At 38.4% G+C, this 23,592-nt stretch overlaps 1 protein-coding gene across 1 annotated transcript; it reads left to right on the top strand.

Annotated features, from left to right (window-relative positions):
* Positions 1-369: 369 nt before the first annotated feature.
* LOC103230598 (putative dimethylaniline monooxygenase [N-oxide-forming] 6) lies at positions 370-23,350 on the top strand. The gene is given in 9 exon segments (XM_073011434.1): positions 370-605; positions 5,473-5,661; positions 8,336-8,498; positions 9,568-9,710; positions 11,507-11,706; positions 13,834-14,075; positions 14,078-14,188; positions 16,079-16,151; positions 22,665-23,350. Coding segments are annotated over 9 exon segments (1,596 nt in total). The 5' UTR covers positions 370-473; the 3' UTR covers positions 23,008-23,350.
* Positions 23,351-23,592: the final 242 nt, after the last annotated feature.

Here is a 23,592-nt window from a genome sequence, read left to right as displayed (position 1 = left end):
TTCTCTGGAGAGAGAAAGGTGATTACTTAAGAGGTGAAGCATCTTAGAGCATTCAAAATAAGAAGTGATTTTGTACAGAGGATGTCATGCAGTAGGCTAAACGTCTATTTCCCATTCCTTTATTTGTTACCTCTGAGACCTTGAAGAAGTAATTTCTAGTCTCGGCATGCCAAAGCTTCATCTGCAATTGAGAGCATTGGATTGATGATCTTCAAGGTCCTTCCTGCTCTAGCATTCACTGACTCTGCTATTTTTGACATATTGAATAATCAGAAGCAGCTAGTTTTAGTATCTTATTACAGCAAAAGTGGTAAAAATAATGAGCATGTACTATCAATGTGCATCTATGTCTTCTTATGTTTGAGTGAGGTTCCTGATACATAAACCTTGGCTGATAGTTTCTACTGAAAAAATCGTAAGTATTAAAGACACCCTTCTAAAGGTGTTCTCTCCAGACTCTCCTACAGGCGATCATGAGCAAGAGGGTTGGCATCATCGGAGCTGGAGTCAGTGGCTTGGCTGCCATACGGTGCTGTCTGGAGGAGGGGCTGGAGCCCACTTGCTTTGAAAGGAGCAATGATGTTGGAGGTCTGTGGAAATTCTCGGTGAGTGGCACATCATTGGAACACCAATGAAAGGAGATGGGTTCTAGTGCAAATCAAATCTGGTCAGTTCTAATTCAGATTTAGGAGGCAGGTCACAAAAGCTCCAGATCTGGAAAGTAAAATCTTACCTCTCCCATCATACTAATGCCCAAAAAGCTATTTCACACTAGCAAAATTTGTCCTGAAAAGGACATCTTCAGCTCATTAAACATCATCACCTGCATAGTGAAGTCCAGATCTCCAGGCTGTAAAGGGTACTAATGTTAGTAATTAGTTAAAAATGTACCATGGCCTTCCCAGGTAACTGAAACGATTCTATTCTTTATTGCTCTTAAATGCCAGGAACATGGTTGGAAAAGAGGCAAACAAACCTGGACTGAGATTCTGAGGTCAGAAGTCCTGAGTTCTAATTTCAACTTGTAGGTTTTCTAGGCAGATAGATTTCAGGCCAGTTGCTTTTGTTTCCCTGGACCTCAAATGCTCATTTGTCAAATGCAGAGGATATGATTCTATAATTAACTTATGTCTATTGAGCAGATAGAAATTATTATAGATGATGATTGTGTGTGATGTGCGTGCAGTTGTTGAATAGTCTATCGGCTCCAAATCCAAAGAGAAAAATTATGGTCTTTGCCATTTGGACTCACCGTAGAAATAATATAATAAGAAATAGTCCTTGTAAACACATTTTTTTTTTTTTAAATTTCAAAGCCAAGTTTGGAGAAACTTCTAGTTCTTCTGTCCTGAATTTCCCAGTCACTGTAATCAGTTGTCAATGATACATATTTGGCTTGAAAACATTATATTCACATCATTCGTCTTGTAACTACTTCCTGTCCTGGTCTCAGTTATTGCCCTGCCTGCACCAATAGCCTCCTCCAATAGAGTATATCAGTGAAAACTTAGAACACATCTTTATTCTTCTCCAAGCTTTAAAAAAAAAAAAAAATTAGTTTTGTAACCCTTAAAGCACTCCATGAGATATAAGGTCATTAATTTTTATTTCCCAGTAGGGGGTAATCAAGAGTTAATATTTTTCAAGAATTTAATTTTCCTTATTTACATTTGCTCAGGGAAATGTGGACAGCTTAGACTAAATCATAAAATGGCTTTCTACCATCTCCCTAGTAACAATTAAATTATGCTTGAGCATCTATTCTGGTAGTTTGTGCTAAGTACTGGAATGACAAATATGGAATATAATCACTCTTTGTAAATGGTTCCATTTCATTTGATTAAGCAAACCATAATATAATTCCACAATCCTTTGATAGCAAATGGACAAAAACTCATTTGATGGCAGAATATCTTCTGAAATCATAAGGTTAAAAAAACGTGAATTGGATCAACATGAGGCTAAGGCTCACTTTCTGTTGTACAGCAGAAATTTTATTGCATTTGACAGATTGCTGCCCCAGATCTGTCTAGGAGTGTTATGGAGCGAAATCCAAAAATGTACACGTTCTAAAATATATCTGGCCCTAAGACTTTTAAATAAGAGATTACATAATCACCACAACAAGATAGACCTTGTCACCATCAATTCAATGGACAAGTACCTCGAGCTTTTAGAAGAGGGTGGACTATGGAAATCTTAGTAGGTCAAAGTAAACCTCCCACAGGGATGACACTTAGCCTTGAAGGATAACCCCAGACAAGCAAAATAGAGGACACCCTGTGACACGACTCCTAGAGAGTGCATTTCCCAACAGAGCTGCGAATGGCACTCCATAGACCTATGCAGGCATTGGCTGTGTGCCAGCACCAGGTAATAGAGACTAACAATCAGGAGACACAGAAAAGACGATGAACATGGTGTGCGCAGAGAGGGATCCATGAGTTAGCCAATATAGCCAGATCAGAAAGTTTATTTAAGGAAGCAATAATATGATACAAAGATCAATAACATACAAAGTTGGATTCTGAGTTATCAATAAGATGCAAGGTTGGATTCTGAGTTATCCACAAGAGGAAATTCCTCTTTTCCATAAGGTCATGTCTGTAAGCAATATTCTACTCAAAGGCCTGGTGAGGAGATGGACCCATACAAATACTGAAAACTTTAGCCCCCTCCACACACCCCAACCCTTCCTTCTTTTCTTAGAAAAGTTGCTTGGCACAATATATAATGAGAGGAATTTTTTTAACGTGTTACATAAGACTTTATCTTGCAAGCCTTTTTTAGAAGGTGTTCTAGCAGACAGAAACCTGATAATTCTGAACTTTTCACTATTTGCTTTTTCTGAGAAATGAAAACCAAATGGGATTTACATACTAGCAGGCTGAATGTGAGTGTGTTTTCAGTTTCATCCACTCCTAAATAGGGCCTCATGTCCTCAAAAGATTTTATTACTGCCATAATAACAAGCAGCTTAACAGCCAAGTGCGGAGACTCACGCCCATTATCCCAGCACTTTGGGAGGCCGAAGCAAGTGGATCACCTGAGGTCAGGAGTTCCAGCCTGGCCAACATGAAAAAACCCCATCTCTACTAAAAACACAAAAATTAGTCAGGTGTGGTGGTGGGTACCTGTAATCCCAGCTACTCAGGAGGCTGAGGCAGGAGAATCTCTTGAACCCAGGAGGCAGAAGTTGCAGTGAGCTGAGATCATGCCACCGCACTCCAGCCTGGGCAACAAAGAAAGACACCATTTCAAAAAAAAAAAAAAAAAGCTTAACAATAGGTTAGTAGCATTTTGATTGCAACAGCTGTAACCAGGACTATTTGAACTTTTTCCCACTCATTTATTCATTTATTCATTTGATGAATACATACTGAGTACATTATGTGTAGGGTACTATGTTAAGCATAGTTGCAGATAAGAGACCAGTCAGCACTGTCAAAGCAGTGAGAAAACAAGTATTAGAATAACTATAAGTGACTACATAATGAGGGCAGTAAGGATAATGGGAGCTTAGTAAAGCTAAAGATGATTTGGCAGTAGCTGAGAGGGAAGGTAAGGAAAGGCATGAGAAAGTTGAAGGCAACTTTTGAGCGTATTTCAAGGGCATATTTAGACAAGGAGATATGGGACTCATAAGCAGAGCTGGAATAGGAAAGAAGATCAAGGTAGACTGCTCAGATGCATGTACAACATTCTGAAATTAACCTCTGCCTTTACCCTCAAGTTACTTATGTTCTCGTGGGAAAGATGAGAGATGAACACAGTTATCATCTAAGACAGATGGTGCCCACAGCTGCTTAGATCTCTGGTTCTAGGGCAAGCTCCCTCAGCTAGAGGCAGAGTCTAAGTTGAATTTCCTTCTTACTGGCTCAAACCATACCTCATATTGAAATAATAAAAATGCATGCTCCCTGGAGCAACTGACTTGTTATATAATACATTTGTTTTTTTGTGTTTGTTTGGAGAACAGTGTTTTAGGAAAAATTCCAAGGAGCTGTAGTGTACACACTCTTGTCTCCTTGTGTTATAATTGCCTGGGGTCAAGAGGCATAAAAATATTTCAAGATGGAAATAGTCCAAGGCCTTGCATCTGTTTCCCAGAACAGAGTCTCACATTCTTTAACCAGGCTCCATCCCACAGTTCAGCCCTGCCTCCTTTCAATGGGCAGCTGAAAAAAAAACTCCTTCCAACCTCTCCTCCTCCTCACAACCATCAGTAAAAGGCACTAGTTGTGGGTGAAAGGGAAGGGCTCAGCCTGCCAAACTGCTGGGCATGAGCCTTCACCCTTTTCCTGACCTCCACAAACACTTTTAAAAGTTTAAATTCCTGTGCTTCCATGCTTATGAGAAATACAGCAACCATGAATAGAAGAAGATTGGGTTTTCAACTTCAGAAAAAATACTGAGGCTTCGGGCAGCCGCCTGCTTCCCCACTAGGACACAATCCTCTCAACCCTTTCCAGCACTTTTTGTCTCCCTCTTCCAGAGGTCATCTGGTGTGAGAGGGAGATACACATCTTGAATCCATCAGCAACGTGACATTCCATCTCTTTCCCCCATTGCACAAGAGTCCCTTCGGGACCTCGGAAGCAGAAGCTGCCAGCTCTGAAATGTATGTTCAAGGCAGCACATTGTGTGCACTTTTACCCTCCCCTCACAACTGAGAGGAAATGTTTATTTTCAATGTAGCCTTTGACTGCCTCTAAAAGATAAGCCACTTTTCAATTACACAGAGGCTTTACAATGAAGTGCCAAGATCTAACACATGTTCTAAGGGCTCTGGTTTCCTGTGTTTCTTTGGTGAGGAGTGAAGGCCAGCAACTGGTAAGCCAAAGAACAGGGTTCATTTACAACACAGCAGTGGTTGTCAAAGTGTGGTTCCTAAACCAGCTGCATCAGCATCACCAGGAACTTGTTAGAAATGCAAACCACCCCAGACTCTACCCGAGACAGATTGAATCTGAAATTCTAAGAATAGGGCCCAAGAATCTATGGTCTAAGGAGCCCTCCAGGTGATTCTGATTATGCCAAAGTTGGGAAACCACTTCAATATCAGGTTGTTGTCAACGAAGAGTTTGCTAAACTCCAATAGCAAATATATAGGCTGGAAGTCAAAGTCTCCTCTAAACTGTTTTGTTTTTTGTTTGTTTGTTTGTTTTAACCTGAGTATAAGGTCAGAACCAGTGGTGGCACAGGAGAAAGCAAAAACCACTAAGTGACTATAAAGACAGAGCTAACACTGAGTGTAATTACAGTAAGAGGATTCACGTGGAAAGATCTCCAGTTCTGTGCCAGGTGCTACGCGAAGGGCTTTCCATTCCATATCTTACTGAGAGCTTTTAATTTTTGTTTATGCTTTTAAATATTAAAAGGGTTTTTTAGTCAACCAAGAATTAAACCGCTGTGTTCGCTGAAGGGAACACAATTCTTGGCTTTCTCTTTAAGCTTTCTTATTCTCCCTAGGACCACACAGAAGAAGGCAGAGCCAGCATTTACCAGTCTGTGTTCACGAACTCTTCCAAAGAAATGATGTGCTTTCCAGACTTCCCTTACCCGGATGATTACCCAAACTATATGCACCACAGCAAGCTCCAGGAATATATAAAGACATTTGCTCAAAAGAAGGATCTTTTAAGATACATACAGTTTGAGGTAGGGGCGTCATAACTTGTACTGTTGAAATTAATATACGTGTAGGTTAGAGAAAAGGAGACAGCAAACTATTATAAAAATTAGAGCCAAATGTTTGGGCACCTCAGTAATAAAAGGTTGGCTCTGATTATAAAGCATTCATGCATTGATTTTTTTTTTCTACTAGATTAGTCCACTACTCCCTGAGAGCTTTCAGACTACCTTAGAAAATGGAGGCAACTATCCTGTCATTGTCCACTTTCCACCCTCATGCTCTGATGTTTTAGAAATAATCCAAAATTCTTTAGTATATATTAGGAATTTTGTCAGTTCAATGCCAACGAGTTGTGGTTCAAAAAACCACAGCATTTGGTAGGAATTCTCCCATTACATTATGAAAAGGTTAACAACTTAAATGGGAAATATAGTCATTGCCCCCATTTTTACCCACTCAGTTCGTAAGTTTTTTTTTTTTACTAAAAAGACTTAAGATTTCAGCATTGTTTCTGTGAGAATAATGTTTTACATTTGTTTGGGACTCTTTATTGAGCATTTCTGTCCATATGTTTGGAACTCAATTAACTGCTGTTAAATGCAGAACACATGCATATAGTGGGAAAAACAATCAGCAGAATTATGAACTGTGATGATATTTGCATCATTCTTTTACCTGGAGTAGTCCCAAATGTACAGTTAAAATAAAATTTTCCAATAGTCATTTTATTCCATTCATTCATTACATTCATTTGCTTCCATCACAGTATTAATATCAACAAACATTAATGAAGTTCCTACTGTGTGCTAGGATTGTGCTATGTGCTATATGTAAAAGAAAAAGAGGTCTAAGACTCAGCTCTCAAGAAGTTATTTCAAAATAAATATATAAAGAGTAAGTAATAAGATTCCAGTAACAATTTCAAACAAAGAGAAAACTTTTTAAAGCTATCTATGATTTGTTTATAAATAAAACAATGCTATGGAGATCATGAAGCAAGAGGCAACACTTTGGGGAAAGGTATTTTCTACAGGAGGTAAAATTTAGTTGTATTTAGTAGGTGTTTTAGATAAATGAGTGGCATGAGTACAATTAGAGAGGTGGGAAAATGCCCTGCTCATTTGGAAAACAGTGGGCAAACCAAGTTGGCTAGGAGGGAGATATATCTGCTAAGATGAGATCTGGCCACATATATCAGTAAACTAGTGTGTAAATAGTGTGATTTTGAAAAACAGAGGATTATTTTGCAACCATGTAAAAGAAGTCCAAAGATGGGACACCCAGAGCTTCTGTGATGGCACCAAAGTCATCAAAGATTCAGCTTCACCCTTCTTAGCATGAGGCCTACATCATGAGGTTTGCCTTGTGGTCCAAAACAGCTGCTGAAGCTGGAGTCATCACATCTGCCTTCTAGGCCAAAAAAAAAAAAAAAAGGAAAGAATGAAGGGCAAACGGCTGTTCTCCCAGCTGAATCAGCTCCCCTTTTACAAATTCTCCTGAAAAACCTGTCCAACATTGTCTGCTTATATCTCACAGGCCACCCTAGTTGCACAGGAACCTGAAAAAGGCATCCCTTTGCTGGGTATGTTGTCACTCCAAACAAAATCAGGGTTCTGTTAGTAAGAATGAAGGGAGAATGGACATTAGGGAAGTACTCTGCAGCATATGTTCCAGAAAAGTCTGTGGAAATAACAGAAAATAAAACCAAAAGAGTAAATTGGAACAAAATTGCATGGACTTAATAGTAATCGCATTTGAAATGTAGAATAAGTTTTAGAGGCTGTGAAGTAACAGAAATTGAGCAGGAGACATGAAATGAATATGGTCCTTTAGAAAGATTAATCTGACAAGCAGGACAAAGGATGGCTTGTAGGAAATGGGAGGTTGAAGACAGGCTAGTTATAGGTTTTTGCCGTAGTCCATGCAAGGGAGTGATAAGGACTTGAATGAAGGCAGTGTTAGCAATCATGGAAAGAAAGCGTGAGATTGGGAGAGAAATTATTGTTTAAACATAAGGCAAGGATGGAGAAATAACAAGGAAAACAAGTCATGGATTTGAAGCATAAGTGGCTGGGAGGTTCATGTCATCATTCAAAGAAATAAAGTCAGAAGCCAGTTTCAAAGGAAATTTAAGTAGGTCAATCAAAACCTGCTACATATGAGGAAGTATTAGGTGGCCCTCCAAATGGAAAGGTCAAGCTAAACTGGATAGAAGAGAGACCAAGGATAGATGTATTTGTATATTCATACCATGAAAGTTGCTAATATTTCTAAGGTAGAGTATTTATGCAGAGCAAAAGAGACATCAACGATCAAACCTTGAGATAGTCCCATATTTATTGAGTACATGGAACATGAGGTCAGAAAAGGAGGAAGTCACATCAGTAGAGGGTAGCCATAAGAAAGTAACACAGATTTGTTAGACGACATCATTCACAAAAATATTCAGTGTGATTTACCCCTAAATCTACTAACTTGATGTCAAAAAGTAAATGTACTCCAGTGAGTAATTTCTCTTGTGAGATTCAAATACTCACTGAAGGTTCACTGTGACTCCAATTTTAATATCTTTCTATACATCTCTGAATGACCAAGAGAGCTCATAACAGTTATTTCTTCCACAGAAACAAAGCAAAAAGGAAAAAAATTTTCACATACAGAATTGTAAATAGAAAAATAAATTTTCTGGTTTTCTTTAAGACCCTGGTTTCCAGTATAAAGAAATGTACCAGCTTCTTAGTCACGGGCCAATGGGTTGTTGTTACTGAAAAGGATGGGAAACAGGAATCTACTATTTTTGATGCTGTAATGATTTGTTCAGGACATCACGTATACCCTAATCTGCCAACTGATTCCTTTCCTGGTAAGTTTGAAAAATGTATAATAATCTGGGGACTTTATATGCAAACCTCAAGAGTTAGAAACATATATTTCTATAGATATTATATAATGATTATTCTTAAAGTCTCAAAGATTTCAAAAGAAAAAAAATTAAGTTTAATGATAGGATAGATATAGTAATAAATAGCTTCACAAGTCCTTATATTAAAATAATCAAGGACCTGCAAGCCAAAGCTCAGACAAACACAAGTTCCTATTTTATAGACAGTAACTGAAATATAAGTTCTGACAGCACACGGGATCTCCGAGCACAGTTACATTCAAAAAAAGGAGTCCAACTACCAAATGGCTTATGTTATTTATAGGAGACTCCTAAGTTTCTAATTTCATCTTCATCCACAATTTGCAAATAAACTTTAGAAATCTCAGTGATTTGTGTGTGGGTACACGCATGGGTGTGTGTATAGCAGCACACTTTGTTACCATCCAAAAGTGGCAAACCTCAAATAAATACAACATAGGTGCCTTCCATGCCACAGGAACACAGTCTACTCAAAGATATTAGAGTTCCCATATCTAGGTATGATGTCTGTAGGCCAAGGCAAATTAAAGAGTGAAGGTTCAGAAGGAAAATAAGATTAAAATTCTTAATGTTAACAGGCAGTATATTTAATGTTTATGAGCATAGGATCAGAACACCTGGGTTCAACTTATTATTCCACTAGTTCCTTACCACTTGTCTCAATTTCCTCATCTTTTAAAATAGGGACAATAGCCTACCATGCAGGGATGTTATCAAGATCAAATGGCTAAAACATATAAAGCATTTAGCAGAGGATCTAGCCCACAGAGTTAACTCAATAAATATTAACCATTATTATTATCGAAACATAAATTCTCATGCCTTAAGACTTTTTAAGACACTAAAAGTAAGTTTTAGGGGGCTTAATGTCAAAAAATGCTACATGGATAAATACACTTCAACTGGGGAATTTTTTAATTAAAACCGATAATAGGTTTTAAAAGACACAAAGAAAACATCTTCATAATTTCTGAAAATCAGTTCAAACCACTCACCATGTTCCACTTAGGCCTGGATCGGTTTCGAGGCAACTACCTCCATAGCTGGGATTATAAGAATCCAGAAGCCTTCAAGGGGAAGAGGGTCCTCGTGATCGGTCTGGGGAATTCGGGATCTGATATTGCTGTTGAGCTCAGCCGTCTGGCTACACAGGTACATGACATAAAGATTTTGGGAAATAAACCTAAGGTAGGGCTGTGATACTAAGTCAGCAGCCAAGGCACTAACGATGGTACTTACATGTCACATCACAAGAGATCCACTTTTTGTATGTGGCCCTTTAAATCAAGGAGGACTTGAGACATCCTCCATGTGAAGCCAGGTAATGTGGCCCATGCTAGTAAGGAAGTACATTCCATTGAATCCAAAGATAAGTGCATGAGTGTGTGTATGTATAGGTGAGTGTGTATATGTATATTTCTTGTTTTCATTTTATATTCTGATCACCTTCAAATAGACTAGTTCCTGGTCAGACTTAATCTTTATTTATTTAACAGTATTAATTATAACCTATCATGCAAAAAGCACTGTGTTTACCACCCTGAAGTTCTGAAAGATATGCATGATTTGGTATTTACTAACATTAATTCAATCAACAGCAGGTGTTTAACAAATATTGGGCACTTACTATGCTTACTATGTGTCAGAACTATGAAAAACTAAAAATAAATGCATAAATAAGTTAAACTAGTTCCTGACTTCAAGGAAGGGTCAATGGATGGAGATGAGGTTCGCAGGTACACACAGACTATTACCAAAGGAGGTAGTGAGTCTTCCAGTAGAAGTAGGTGTGGCAATAGCAACACAGGGAAAAGAGAATCTAACTTAGCCTGGATAAGGTCAAGGAAGACTTCCCAGAGGACTCCCAGAGGACTGAATCATGTATCCCCGATAGACCCTAAAGAAACAACATATTTTTAAGAAAATAGGTTCTCAATAAATAAATTCTTAAATGGATATAAATAAAACCTAAATTTTTTAAACTAAAAATTTCCTTCAGTTATCACAAAGTTAAAGCCTATTTTGCAAAGATGGTAAAATAGATAAGCAGCCAGACTTGTCTGAGGGCTGAGGCGGTTGCCATGGTTTGGGTTGCTCAGGAGAAGTCCTTGGGGTATGTGTATAGGGAGAACTGGAAAAGACAACCAGGGACAGAGAACAGAATTAAATCCTTGACATCTTATCAGCCTAATTTCAGCTAGAGATTTAGCTACATTTTTTCCCCCACCTAGCCCACTATCACCAGCCACAGCCACTGGGGCTCACTGGATCATCTGGTCCCTACCAGACTTGCCATGTTAGTCTATGAGTATGTGAAGATTAAACCATCACAGTTGAACACAGAGCCCTATTGCTCCTAGAGGTATGGTTCTAATCCTTTCAACAACTACACACCAGCCCTCAGGGGTGGTGAGAGAGTCCTGTCTCTACTAGTTTAAATTTTAGACTTAAAAAATTTTTTTTTATTTTGAGTTCTGGGATACACGTACAGACCATGTATAGGTGTGCCTATGCCATGGTGGTTTGCTGTGCCTATCAATCCTTCATCCAGAGTTTAAGCCCCGCATGCATTAGGTATTTGTCTTAATGCTCTCCCTCCCCTAACCCCCCACTCTCCCAACAGGCCCCGGTGTGTGTTGTTCCCCTCCCTGTGTCTATGTGTTCTCATTGTTCAACTCCCACTTATGAGTGAGAACATGTGGTGTTTGGTTTTCTGTTCCTGTGTTAGTTTGCTGAGGATTATGGATTTTATAGCTTCATCTATGTGTCTGCAAAGGACATGAACTCATTCTTTTTTACGGTTGCTAATCAGTTTATTTAGACCCACCTTTTAAAAGTGTTCCTACTTGGATATTGAGGAAAATGCATGGAAGTGCCCAAAGAAGTGTGTTGTGTTTGCTTATTTCTTACAGAGTGATACTGAAATCTGTGTTGCCCTTCCCCACCAGGTCATTATCAGTACCAGAAGTGGTTCCTGGGTCATGAGTCGGGTCTGGGATGATGGCTATCCTTGGGATATGGTGTACGTTACCCGCTTTGCATCCTTTCTCCAGAATGTCCTTCCTTCATTCGTCTCTGACTGGTTATATGTCCAGAAGATGAACACGTGGTTTAAGCATGAGAACTATGGCCTGATGCCTTTAAATGGGTACTTAAAAATAGAATTTTTTTTTTCAAAAAAGGGGGGCACTCATTTAAGTGAATTTATTCTCTCTAGAACTTACTTTTGTTGTCTCATTGAACCTAGTAACATTAAACTAAAGGTTTCACAGGTGACAGGATATACCCAGAGACCATGCATGGCTTGGAAACCTTATTGAAATTAGTCCAGTACAGAAAGGGTATAGAAAAACCTGAAATGGAGATAATGCTGGCAGATAAATCACCCTGCCATGCATGATTCATTTGTGGTAGCTACAAGCTAACATATAGAACTTTGAGGGCTGAACAAACTTAAATTGGTTTTTTGGAAGAATATCTTGTCCATGCTTATGGGTGAAAGGGGATATCAATAATAATACCTGCTTCTCAAGATGGTTGTGGTATTCAATAATACAAAAATATAAAAATTGCTTTGTAAATGATAAAGCTTTAAAAAAATTGGTTCTTCTTAGTCTCAAATTTTTTAATGTGCTTCAAAGGAGCAAATAACAAAACAGTGTTAATCGACATGTCTCAGCAAGTAGGACATCTCAAAACAAAAGTGCACACTTCTTCCACCCCGAAATGTTGACATTTTTGCAGAACCGTCAGGAGGCATGGAACACGTAAAGCAATGGAGAGTCACAGAACTAACACGGCCCGTAAGATTAGTCAGTTCATTTATTTACTTCTTTATAGAGACAAGGCCCAACACTTACTAATTAGGAAGGTTACTCCAGGCAGAGGAACCAGCATATCAATAGAAAAAAAGAATATTTAAGTTGATAAGAAAAGAAAGAACTGAGAAATTTTATCTCCTGGCCCATGCTAGCCAAAAGTTTCATTGTGTTTAGAGAAAGGTTAAGAAAAAGGAGGCACTGCAAATCAAAAGAACAAATGCCAGATTTAGGAGCTAAACTGTCAATCCAAAGCACTTATTCTACCAAGTCATGCAGACTGCTATAACTCTAAAAAAAAATGTTGATGTTGTGCATTTAACACTGGGGCCTGCTTGAGGGTAGAGGGTGGGAGGAGGGAGAGGATTAGAAAAAATACTTATCAGGTACTATGCTTACTACCTAGGCGATGAAATTATCTGTACACCAAACCCCTGTGACACACAGTTTACTTATATAACAAACCATGGACCCCCAAACCTAAAATAAAAGTTTTTAAAAATTATGTTTAATATAAGTCCCATAGCTTGAGCTGGTTAAGATTTTTTTATCTTGTAAGAGTATCTATAAATTATATTTTGGCCTTTCCATTTTGACAATTAAAACATAGTTTTGGAGATTCATTCATTCTAAAAACTAAGCTTCCTTTTGGAAAGGATTCCAATTACCCAAAGTTTCTGGGGGGAGAAAGGGGGAGAAAAAACAGGTTTCATTACGATCTATGTTTTGCTACCTTGTAAGGTAAAAGAAGAGGTTGCAGGATTAGATAGACAGAAAATGACATGGAAGTAGAGACACATTTCAGGATTTGCAAAGTTTGTGTCTGAGATACTTGCAGGAAATTCCAGAATCTCGAAGGAAACTTAAATCAAAATGAAATATATCATCCTGAAAAATATTATTCCTAGAATTTTGGCAACTAAAATGCAATATCAACGTTGTTATACTTTTTTGTGGACACAGCTGATGAAAGAAAACCAAACATGGCAATAAAACTTCCCACCACTGCAAGTTTGACTTCCCCCATGTAAGCAAGACCTTAAAGTTATAATAATAGTGCACTTTTAACAACAGTGCTTGCATGTACCAGGAACTGTTTTAAGTACTTTAAGGATAATTGGTCATTTAATTTTCACAACAACCTATGAGGAAGATTCCATCACCATCCCCAATTTTACACATAAAGAAACAAATATAGAAAAGTAACAACTAGTAAGAGATGGAGCTAGGTTATGAACCTGGGCCATTTGCTTCCAGAGTTGGCATTCTTAACCACTTTATGACTGTAAATTCGTTTTATTCTCATTTAGGAAAGGAATTGCCATGAGAGAAGAGAGTTCAATAGCACTCATGCTGATGTTTAACTGCTCGATGTCATTTCAATGTTATGGGCTATTGCAGGTATGTCTTGGAAATGAGCTATTTACAGCAAGGATGTTTGCCTCTCATTTCTGTAGTTCCCTGAGAAAAGAGCCTGTGTTCAATGATGAGCTCCCATCCCGCATCCTGTGTGGCCTTGTGTCCATCAAGCCCAGTGTGAAGGAGTTCACAGAAACCTCAGCTGTGTTTGAGGATGGGACCGTGTTTGAGGCTATCGACTCTGTCATCTTTGCAACAGGCTATGATTATTCCTACCCCTTCCTTGATGAGACCATCATAAAAAGCAGAAACAACGAGGTCACCTTGTTTAAAGGCATCTTTCCCCACTAATGGAGAAGCCAACCTTAGCTGTGATTGGCTTGGTTCAGTCCCTTGGAGCTGCCATCCCCACAGCAGACCTGCAAGCCCGCTGGGCTGCTCAAGTATTTGCAAGTAGGTGGGCCATTCTATCTTTCATTCATTTTATCAATGAACATTTATTGAACATGTGCTATATGCAAAGCACTGTGCTAGGGATACAAAGAGAACAAGACAATCATGTTCCTTGACCTCTCAGAGCTTAAAACGGGTTGTGGAGGATGCCATAATAGGGGAAATTTGGGGGGTTCTAGCGAGAGGAGTTGGACAATGAGTTATTTTACACAGAGCAAACAGCATGCAGGAAGTCAAAAAGGTGAGGAAAAGCATGAAATGTGTAAGGACCCAGAAACATTTTGGTGGGAAGGGAATATAAAGCAGAGGCAGGGAGTGGCAAGAAATACAGGTTTATAAGTCATGTTAAAGAGCTTAAACTTCTCATAGGGATTTAGAAGGACTTTGCAAGATTTTAAGCAAGAAAAAACTAGCAGAGGATAACTGCAATGTCAGGCTACATTATGAAGGTTGGAAGGGCCCTGGTGAGTGTTGGAGGTATGCCAGAAACCTCACTGGTGTCAACTTCTGTCAGAATAACAAAGTCAGGCCACTCTGATTCTCGTGACAATCTTCTTCTTCCCTCCCTCTACTCTAGACCTCATGGTCTCCAGGGACTACAAGTAGGCTTATGTGAGGAAATCAAGAATATGAGGATTACATGGAGAAAGGCAATGTCTCAAATATATTGATTTAATTTACTCCAGTCATACTATTATTATCATTATTACTAAAAATGTTCTTTTACTCAAGTATTCTCCAAAATATTGAACAATATAGGTATAACTTACCCAACATAACTAATCTATAAAAACTTACACTATTGGTAATTAGTAAAACATAACAATCATGGAATATATATCTATTATCTAAAATTTTTGTGGATAAATTTCTATTTCACATATACCATGAAATATCATTATTTAAATAAACCCCATCATTAAATATTTTGTAAATGTGCTCCCTGCAAAATACTTCCATTGCCTTTTTCCTTTGAAAGACACAACAATGCCAAGAGCCTGAGGTATTATGAGAAGACTGGATACAGTTCATAAACCTAGGACATTTTCATGAAGCAAATGGTATCATTTATTTATTCCACAAATATTTATTGAACACCTGCTATGTGTTAGACTCTAACCTGGCATTTAGGACACAACAACAAATGAAGCAGAACAAAAATCTGGCCTCGTACTTTCTAGCAGGGTGTCCAGCCAATAGCAATCATAGGGTACTACCAGGCTGACATAAGACCCTAATGATGACTGGGAAGTGTTCATGCATTGCAAATTTTAGAGCAACTTTCATCCATTGTTACAAAGGCAAATAAGTTACCATCATCAGTTAAAAGAAGTTGCATTGATGTAGTGAAATTTGCAAAAAGCTAAAAAAGTGTCTACTGCCCCTTAAAACACTTTAAATAGCTGCAGAAGATGTTTAAAATCCTATGCTTCCTTCCATTTTCTCATTTTAAAATGCCAGAAACCTTAAAGGGAACTGTTTTACCAGATTCTTTCTTCAGAGAAGTTTTAGGAAGAAGATATAGGAAAAAAAAAAGGAAGAAATTATTAAGCTATTATATGCATGAAGTGTACTGAGCACATATGTTGAGGATTAGGTCCTCCATAATGTTACAGAAATAAGAGACTGAGTGACTGGAAGCTACGACTGTCTCTACTGTCACTATCTCACTACAGGCCAGGTTTGCCATTCCCAAAGAAGGTCCATTAACTTTTCAGGTCTTTGTTTCTATGAACTGGTATTTTGCTAAAAATATCAAAGACAGCTCCTCTTGATACAAAAATTTTCAGGAATACAGTTTATAAAAACCAAATGAATTCCATCATATGTCATTATGCATTTCTGATGTCTTTGTGTTTTTCAATATTTTTCTCTTCATTTCTTTTCTAGACTCATGTACCCTGCCAACTATGAATGAAATGATGGATGACATTGATGAGAAAATGGGGAAAAAACTCAAGTGGTAAGCAATTGTACTTGCTAATAGAGCAAGTCCTAAAATGTGCCTTTATATGCAGAAAAACATTTATATGCTCTAAACATTGTCATTAGTCAGAGTTTACATTTTTCGAACACGTGCAATAATCAAACAATATTTAGAGAGTAAACAGTCATTACATTTCTTTTGTGTAACTCAAGAATAGAGGTTTTCTATCAGTGATAATTTTGCCCTCCAGAGGACATATGGCAAAATCTGGAGACACTTTTGGTCATTGTGAGTGGAGAGGGCATGCTACTAGCATCTTATGGGTAGATAACAGGGATTCTGCTAACCATCCAACAATGCAGGGCACAGTCCACCAAAGCAAATAATTATCTGGCTCAAAATGTCAATAGTGCTGAGGTTAAGAAACGACTCTATAAATGACTACAGTTGACCTTTGAACAACACAGATTTGAATTATATGGGTCCACTTATACATGAATTTTTTTCAATTAACATATGGCAGGCTGGGCACGGTGACTCGCGCCTGTAATCCCAACACTTTGGGAGGCTGAGGCAGGCGGATTCCCTGAGGTCAGGAGTTCGAGACCAGTCTGGCCAACATGGTAAAACCCTGTCTCTACTAAAAATACAAAAAAAATTAGCTGGGAACAGTGGCGTGCGTCTATAATCCCAGCTACTCAGGAGGCTGAGGCAGGGGAATTACTTGAATCAGGGAGGTGGAGATCGCACCACTGCACTCTAGCCTAGGTGACAGAGTGAGACTCCATCTCGGGAAAAAAAAAAAAAAAAAAAATTGCAATTTTTTGGAGATTTGCAGCAATTTAAAAAACTCGAAGATGAATTGTGTAGCCTAGAAATATTGAATAAATTAAGAAAAAGATGGCATGTATAAAATATATGTAGATACTAGTCTGTTTCATCATTTACTACCATGAAATATACACAAATCTATTGTTAAAAAATTAAAATTTATCAAAACTTAATGCATACAAGCTCTAACAGACTATACATGGCACCATTCATAGCCAAGAGAAATGTAAACAAAGATGCAATATTGTCATAATTGCATAAAATTAATGGTAGTACATGATGTACTAGTATAATAATTTTGTAGCCACCTTCTGTTGGTATTGCAGTGAACTCAAGTGTTTTGAGTATCTACTTAAAATTCTGTGTGACGTTAATTATTTTCACCTGAGCAGCTCATATCTCCAGTAAATTCTGCATCACAGTAAAAAGTGATCTCTCAAGGTTCTCACATATTTTTATCACATTTAGTGCAATACCTTAAGCCTTTAATAACACCATGGGCTCCATATGAAGCATTAATATTCCAACATTAATGATGTTGGAAGTGCTCCCAAGAAGCAGAGAAAAGCTATGACATTATAAAAAAAATTGAATTGCTTAATATATACTACACATTGAGTTCTGCAGCTATAGTTACCCACCATTTCAAGATAAATGAATCTAGTGCAGCTCTGCCAGCAGTCATGACATCTTGCACTTTTTGTAAAATATATTTTTATTTTGTATTGAAAATGCGGCTTTTTATGTGGGTTCAGGATTGCTATAAGAAAGTATACATATAGATTCTAATATAATTTGCGAAAAAGTGAAGTCATTATATGACAAAGCAAAAGGAAGGTGAAGGATCTAAAGCTGGAAAATTTAATGCCAGCAAAGGATGATTTGATTATATTAGAAAGAGCTTTGGCTTAAAAAATGTCAAGGTAACAGGAGACATGCTTGCTAACAACCAAGAAGGAGGAGATGAATTCCCAGATGCCATTATGAAAATCACTGAGGAGGAAGGATATCTGCCTGAACAGATTTTTAATGCAGACAAAAGTGCCCTATTCTGGGGAAAAAAAAAAAAAAAAAAAAAGCAGGACACAAAGGCCATTTATTAATAAGGAGGAGAAGCAAGCACCAGGATTAGGGAGGGAAATAATAAGCTAACTACTGTTTTGTGCAAATGCAGTCAGATTTATGATCAGGACAACCCCTATCTATGAAGCTACCCCCTCAAGCCTTGAAGGGAAAAGATGAATATCAGTTTCCTCTATTTTGGTTATACAAGACCCTTTTTCTGGATTAGCTCCGTCAATGCTTTGTCCCTGAAGTCAGAAAGTCCTTGCCAGTAAGAGACTGCCTTTGAAAGTTTTTTTTGATATAGACAATGCCCCTGACCACCCAGAACCCCATGCGTTCAACATCGAAGGCATCTAAGTGGTCTAATTTCCCCCAAACACAACATTCTAATTCAGCCTTTATATCAGGGAGTCATATGGATCTTTAAGGCTCATCACATACTGTACTCTATGGAAAAGATTGTCAATGCTGTGGAAGATAACCCTAATAGAGAGGACATCATGAAAGTCTGGAAGGATTATACCATCGAAGATGTCCTAATTGTTATAGAAAAAGCCATGAAAGCCATCAATCCTAAAACAACATATTTATCCTGGAGAAAACTATGTCCAGATGTTATATATGACTTCAGAGGATTTACAACAGAGCCAGTCTTGAAAAAGGTTGTGGATATGGCAAAATAAAAAGGCGAGGGTGAAGGGTTTCAAGATTTGGATCATGGAGAAATTCAAGAGCTAACAGACACCACTAATAGACACTTTTAATTCCACACTAGAGGAACTAAAAGATGACTTGTTGGAGATGAGTGCTTCCAAAGCAGTGCCATATGAGAAAGAAGATATAGAAAAAGCCATGCCAGAAATAAATTGACATTAGATAATCTGGCAGACGGGTTCCAGTTATTCAAGACTGCTTTTGACTTCTTTTATAACATAGACCCTTCTATGATACAGGCACTGAATCTAAAGCAAATGATAGAGGAAGGATTACTACTATATAGAAAATCTTTATAGAAATAAAAAAGCAAAAGTCAGACGGAAATTATAATGTGTTTCCATAATTACACCAAAGTGTCTGCCTCTCCTGCCCCCAATTCTACCTCCTTCATCTCTTCCACTTCTGCCACCCCTAAAACAGCAAGACCAACCCCTTCTGTTTCTCCTCCTCCTCCTCCTCAGCCTACTCAACATAAAGATGATGAGGATGAAGATGTTTATAAGCCACTTCCACTTAATGAATAGTAAACATATTTTTTCTTCCTCATAATTTTCTTAATAACATTTTCTTTTCTCCAGCTTACTTTATTGTAAGAATAGTATTTAATACATATGATATACAAAATATGTGTTAATCAACTGTTTGTGTTATTGGTAAGGCTTCCAGTCAACAGTAGGTTAATAAGAGTTAAGCATTTGGGGAGTCAAAAGTTACACATGGATTTTTGACTGCAAGAGGACTCAATGCCCCCAACCCCTGAGTTCTTCCAAAGTCAACTGAATATAGGAAGTTTCTTTACTTTTTCAAACATTTAACATTGCGTTGACATGTCAACCTAAAGGAAAACACAGAGACAAATTTAATATAAAAAGAACTGATTTGGGCCAACTTTGAGGACTGCAACCCAGGAGCATAGAGTCAGATTGCCCTGAATATACACTCTATTAGCAGCAGTTACAAGTAGGTTTTTAAAGGAAAAACAAGAGTCAACTTCTAAGTTGTTTACCGAGAACTTACATTAAAATTATATAAGCTATTGATTGGCTATACACTGTTCTTTGTATCACAAATTCCAGGAACATGAAGATGATGGGTGAGACAGCTAGTCAGGAATCAAAATGCCTTTTAACAATTGCCCCCAGGCATTGGTAGAGGGCAACATGACAAGTCCTATACGCCTGGCTATCTGAGCTTGATAAATTTTGCATACCCCATATAGCGCAGACTACTCTGAGCTATTTTTCTTCTCTCACATTGAATGCCACAATGTAGTCACCCACTCAGGGCCTAGAGAAGAAAATAAATGGAATCCTCAGATTCAACAAAACCTCCTCTGCTCAACTTCATCCAGTTCACAGAACACCTCTCAGAGCTGGGCACTTCTATGTGCTAACAATTCATGCAGTTTGATACCTTTTCCTTTAGAGCCCAGTAGGAATAAAGATGAGGAAACAGGTTAAAATGTTCATCTTATTGCTTAAATGATAAGCTGCTCTTCAGAGTTTCAAAAAGCAAATTAGGCCACGTTCCAACTAAAAGAACTATAGAGGCAGAAAGGGGGTGATCTCTTTTCTGTCATAAAAGGTAGTGGCCAACACCCCTATAACAAAAGACAGGTTACAAGAGAAAAACATAACAGATTTATTATGTGCACATGTGTGCATAAGAGCCTTAGAAAACATGAACTCAAAGGAGGGCCAGTTCGTTCATGTTTAAATATTCTGTTCACTGGGGATAGGGGAGATGGAAGTGTAAAAGTAAATGATTTTTCAGAAGAAATTAATGAGTCCAAAGAACAGCAGCCCAGACCAAGTTTCTCTGTGCTTTGGGGGAGGTGTAATCACCCAACAGATTCATCTTGCTCACTGCCCAGAAAAGCTGATGCACTGAGAACAGCAGGTTTTTCCAATAGGGAGAGTTTAATAAACACACAGCTGTCAGAGGCATTTGAACCAGAGTGACTCCATCTTGAATAGGGGTTGGGTAAAATGAGGCTGAGACCCCTAGGCTGCATTCCCAGGAGGTTAGGCATTCTTAGTCACAGGAAGAGACAGGAGGGCAGCACAAGATTCAGGTCACAAAGACCTTGCTGATAAAACATGGTTCAGTAATGAAGCTGGCCAAAACCCACCAAAACCAAGATGATGAAAAAAGTGACCTCTGGTCATCCTCACTACTTATTATATGCTGATTCTAATGAATTAGAATGCTAGAAGACACTCCCCCCAGCACCATGACAGTTTACAAATGCCATGGCGATATCAGGAAGTTACCCTATCTAGTCTAAAAAGTGGAGGAACCCTCAATTCTGGGAACTGCCCATTTCTTTCCTGGAAAACTCATGAATAATCCACCCCTTGTTTAAAATGTAATCAAGAAGTAACTATAAGCATACTCAGTTGAGCAGCCCATGCCACTGCTCTGCCTATGAAGTAGCCATTCTTTTATTTCTTTACTTTCTTAGTAAACTTGCTTTCACTTTACGGACTGGCCCTGAATTCCTTCTTGTGAGAGGTCCAAGAACCCTCTTTTGGGGTCTGGCCAGCTAAACAGAAGGACAGGAGTTTATTACTACTCAAATCAGCCTCCATGAAAATTCAGAGGCTAGGTTTTTTTAAGGATAGCTTGGTAGTCCGGGGCTAGGGAATGGGGAATGTTGATTGGTTGGATCAGGGATGAAACCACAGGGAGTCAAAGCTTGTCTTCTGGTCTTCCTGGGAGGAGACCACATGACAAGATGAACCAGTTTACCAGTCCGGGTGGTGCCAGCTGGCCCATCAGAATGCAGGGTCTGAAAAATATCTTGAGCACCAATCTTAGGTTTTACAATGGTGATGTTATCCACAGGAGCAATTGGAGACTTCTGACTGCACGACTCCTGAGCCCTAATTTCTTACCTTGTGGCTAATTTGTTAGTTCTACAAAGGCAGTCTGACCCCCAAGCAAGGAGGGGGTTTGTTTCGGGAAAGGGCTGTTACCATCTTTGTTTCAAAGTTAAACTATAAACTAAATTTCTCCCATAGATAGCTTGGCCTATGCTCAGGAATGAATAACGGAAACTTGGAGATTAGAAGAAAGATGGAGTGATTACATTTTTTTCACAGTCATGATATTTTTAAAGGTGATTTCAGAGGTAACATCACAGGATATAGGAGACTGAAGGGAGGAAAGCATGTCAAACAAGGCTGTCCTGTTCTGCAGATGAAACCTCACAGAGAGCAGCTCTCAGAGTCAGCAGCCTATGATGAAAGTTTCTCTGTCAGACATTCAGCGGTGCCTGACTCTCAGTCTCTCTCTCCTGCGAGTTAATATTTCCTAGAGTGGGCAAGGGAGGCCTCCAAGAAACCTAGTTTCCATCTTCTGTTTACTTCCCTTTATTTTCCCCACAGATAAAAATCTCCTTCACAAAGGCAGCTTTTCAGGGCTGTTTCTGTCTGCAGGCCCTCTGAATGGCCATCTCAAAATCTTTCGAGGAAGTATATGTTTTGCAGTAAAATATTTTTTGTTTTCTTTAGTATGAAACAATTTATATTATTAGATTATAGAAGCATTAAAACCATCCATGATCCCACTTTTAAACAAACTAATCTGAAAGTCTAACATTGGGGCAGATTCTAAGCAATGTATTATAAAGAATAATGTGTTAATGAGTAAACTAAGTTAATTGGTCTCCTTAAACCAGAGGGTCAGTTTACTCCACGCCACATGGCCAAAGGCAAAAGTCCAACATTACATCAAACTCAGATAGAGATTAGGAAGGAGAAGAAAAGCAGCTCCCATAGCCAAAGAAAAAGCAATAAATTCAATTTTGTAGAAAAGGGGGGCATAAATGGAATTGCCATTTAAAATATTATTTTTCTGAAAGAAAACATAAGAAATTAATGGTCTTATTTGCAACTGTAACACTTATTGCAGTATTTTCTCTTCTTTCCTCAGGTTTGGCCAGAGCCAGACTTTGCAGACAGATTACATCACATATATGGATGAGCTGGGCTCTTTCATAGGGGCCAAGCCTAACATACCATGGCTCTTCCTGACAGATCCCCGCCTGGCCCTGGAGGTGTACTTTGGCCCTTGCAGCCCATATCAGTTTCGACTGATGGGACCAGGGAAGTGGGATGGGGCCAGAAATGCCATCCTGACCCAATGGAACCGGACAGTGAAGCCAACCAGGACAAGAGTTGTCAGTGAAGCTCAGCGACCCCACCCCTTTTACAATTTGCTTAAAATGCTTTCATTCCCATTACTCCTTGTGGCTGCTACACTTACATTTTATTAATGAGAAAGTCTTGGAGGTCTCAAAGTTCAGAGTAGAAGTGTAATCACACAATACAACACACACACACACACACACACAATCACAACATAGTTCCTCTCTCCTTTCCTGAAGATATGAAAATCAGTCTTGGCCCATTTGAATTAAAGTATAAGTAAAATGGAAAATACTCAGCCTCTCTCTCTCTGTCGGGAATCTGTTCTCTAAAAGGCTTTTCACATGCTGAATTGGCAAATTTGGGGATGCTTAAGACAAGACAGGAAGTTGAATATGCATGAGCATGGATTTTCAGGCTGAACAAAGTTTAATAAAATGTAAAGGCATTTTATTTTGTCCATTATAGTATATCAACCAAATGTATTTTTCACATTAACTGAAGTTCTTGACATTAAATCAACATAGAGAGTTAAGTTCATACCAAGACAACAACAAAGATAAAATGAACACATTGCTTAAAAGATACATACTGCCAAAGCTCTCACAAGAAGAAACATATAACCTGAATAGACGTAAATCTATTAAAGTACTTGAATTTGTAGTTTAAAAACTCTTCCACAAAGAAAAACAGGCCAAGATGGCTTCACTGGT

This window comes from Chlorocebus sabaeus, chromosome 25 (assembly GCF_047675955.1).
Source record: "Chlorocebus sabaeus isolate Y175 chromosome 25, mChlSab1.0.hap1, whole genome shotgun sequence".
In the NCBI taxonomy this organism is placed as follows: domain Eukaryota; kingdom Metazoa; phylum Chordata; class Mammalia; order Primates; family Cercopithecidae; genus Chlorocebus; species Chlorocebus sabaeus.
Note: the sequence above shows the minus strand (reverse complement) of the source record. Positions and strands in the feature narration are given on the sequence as shown.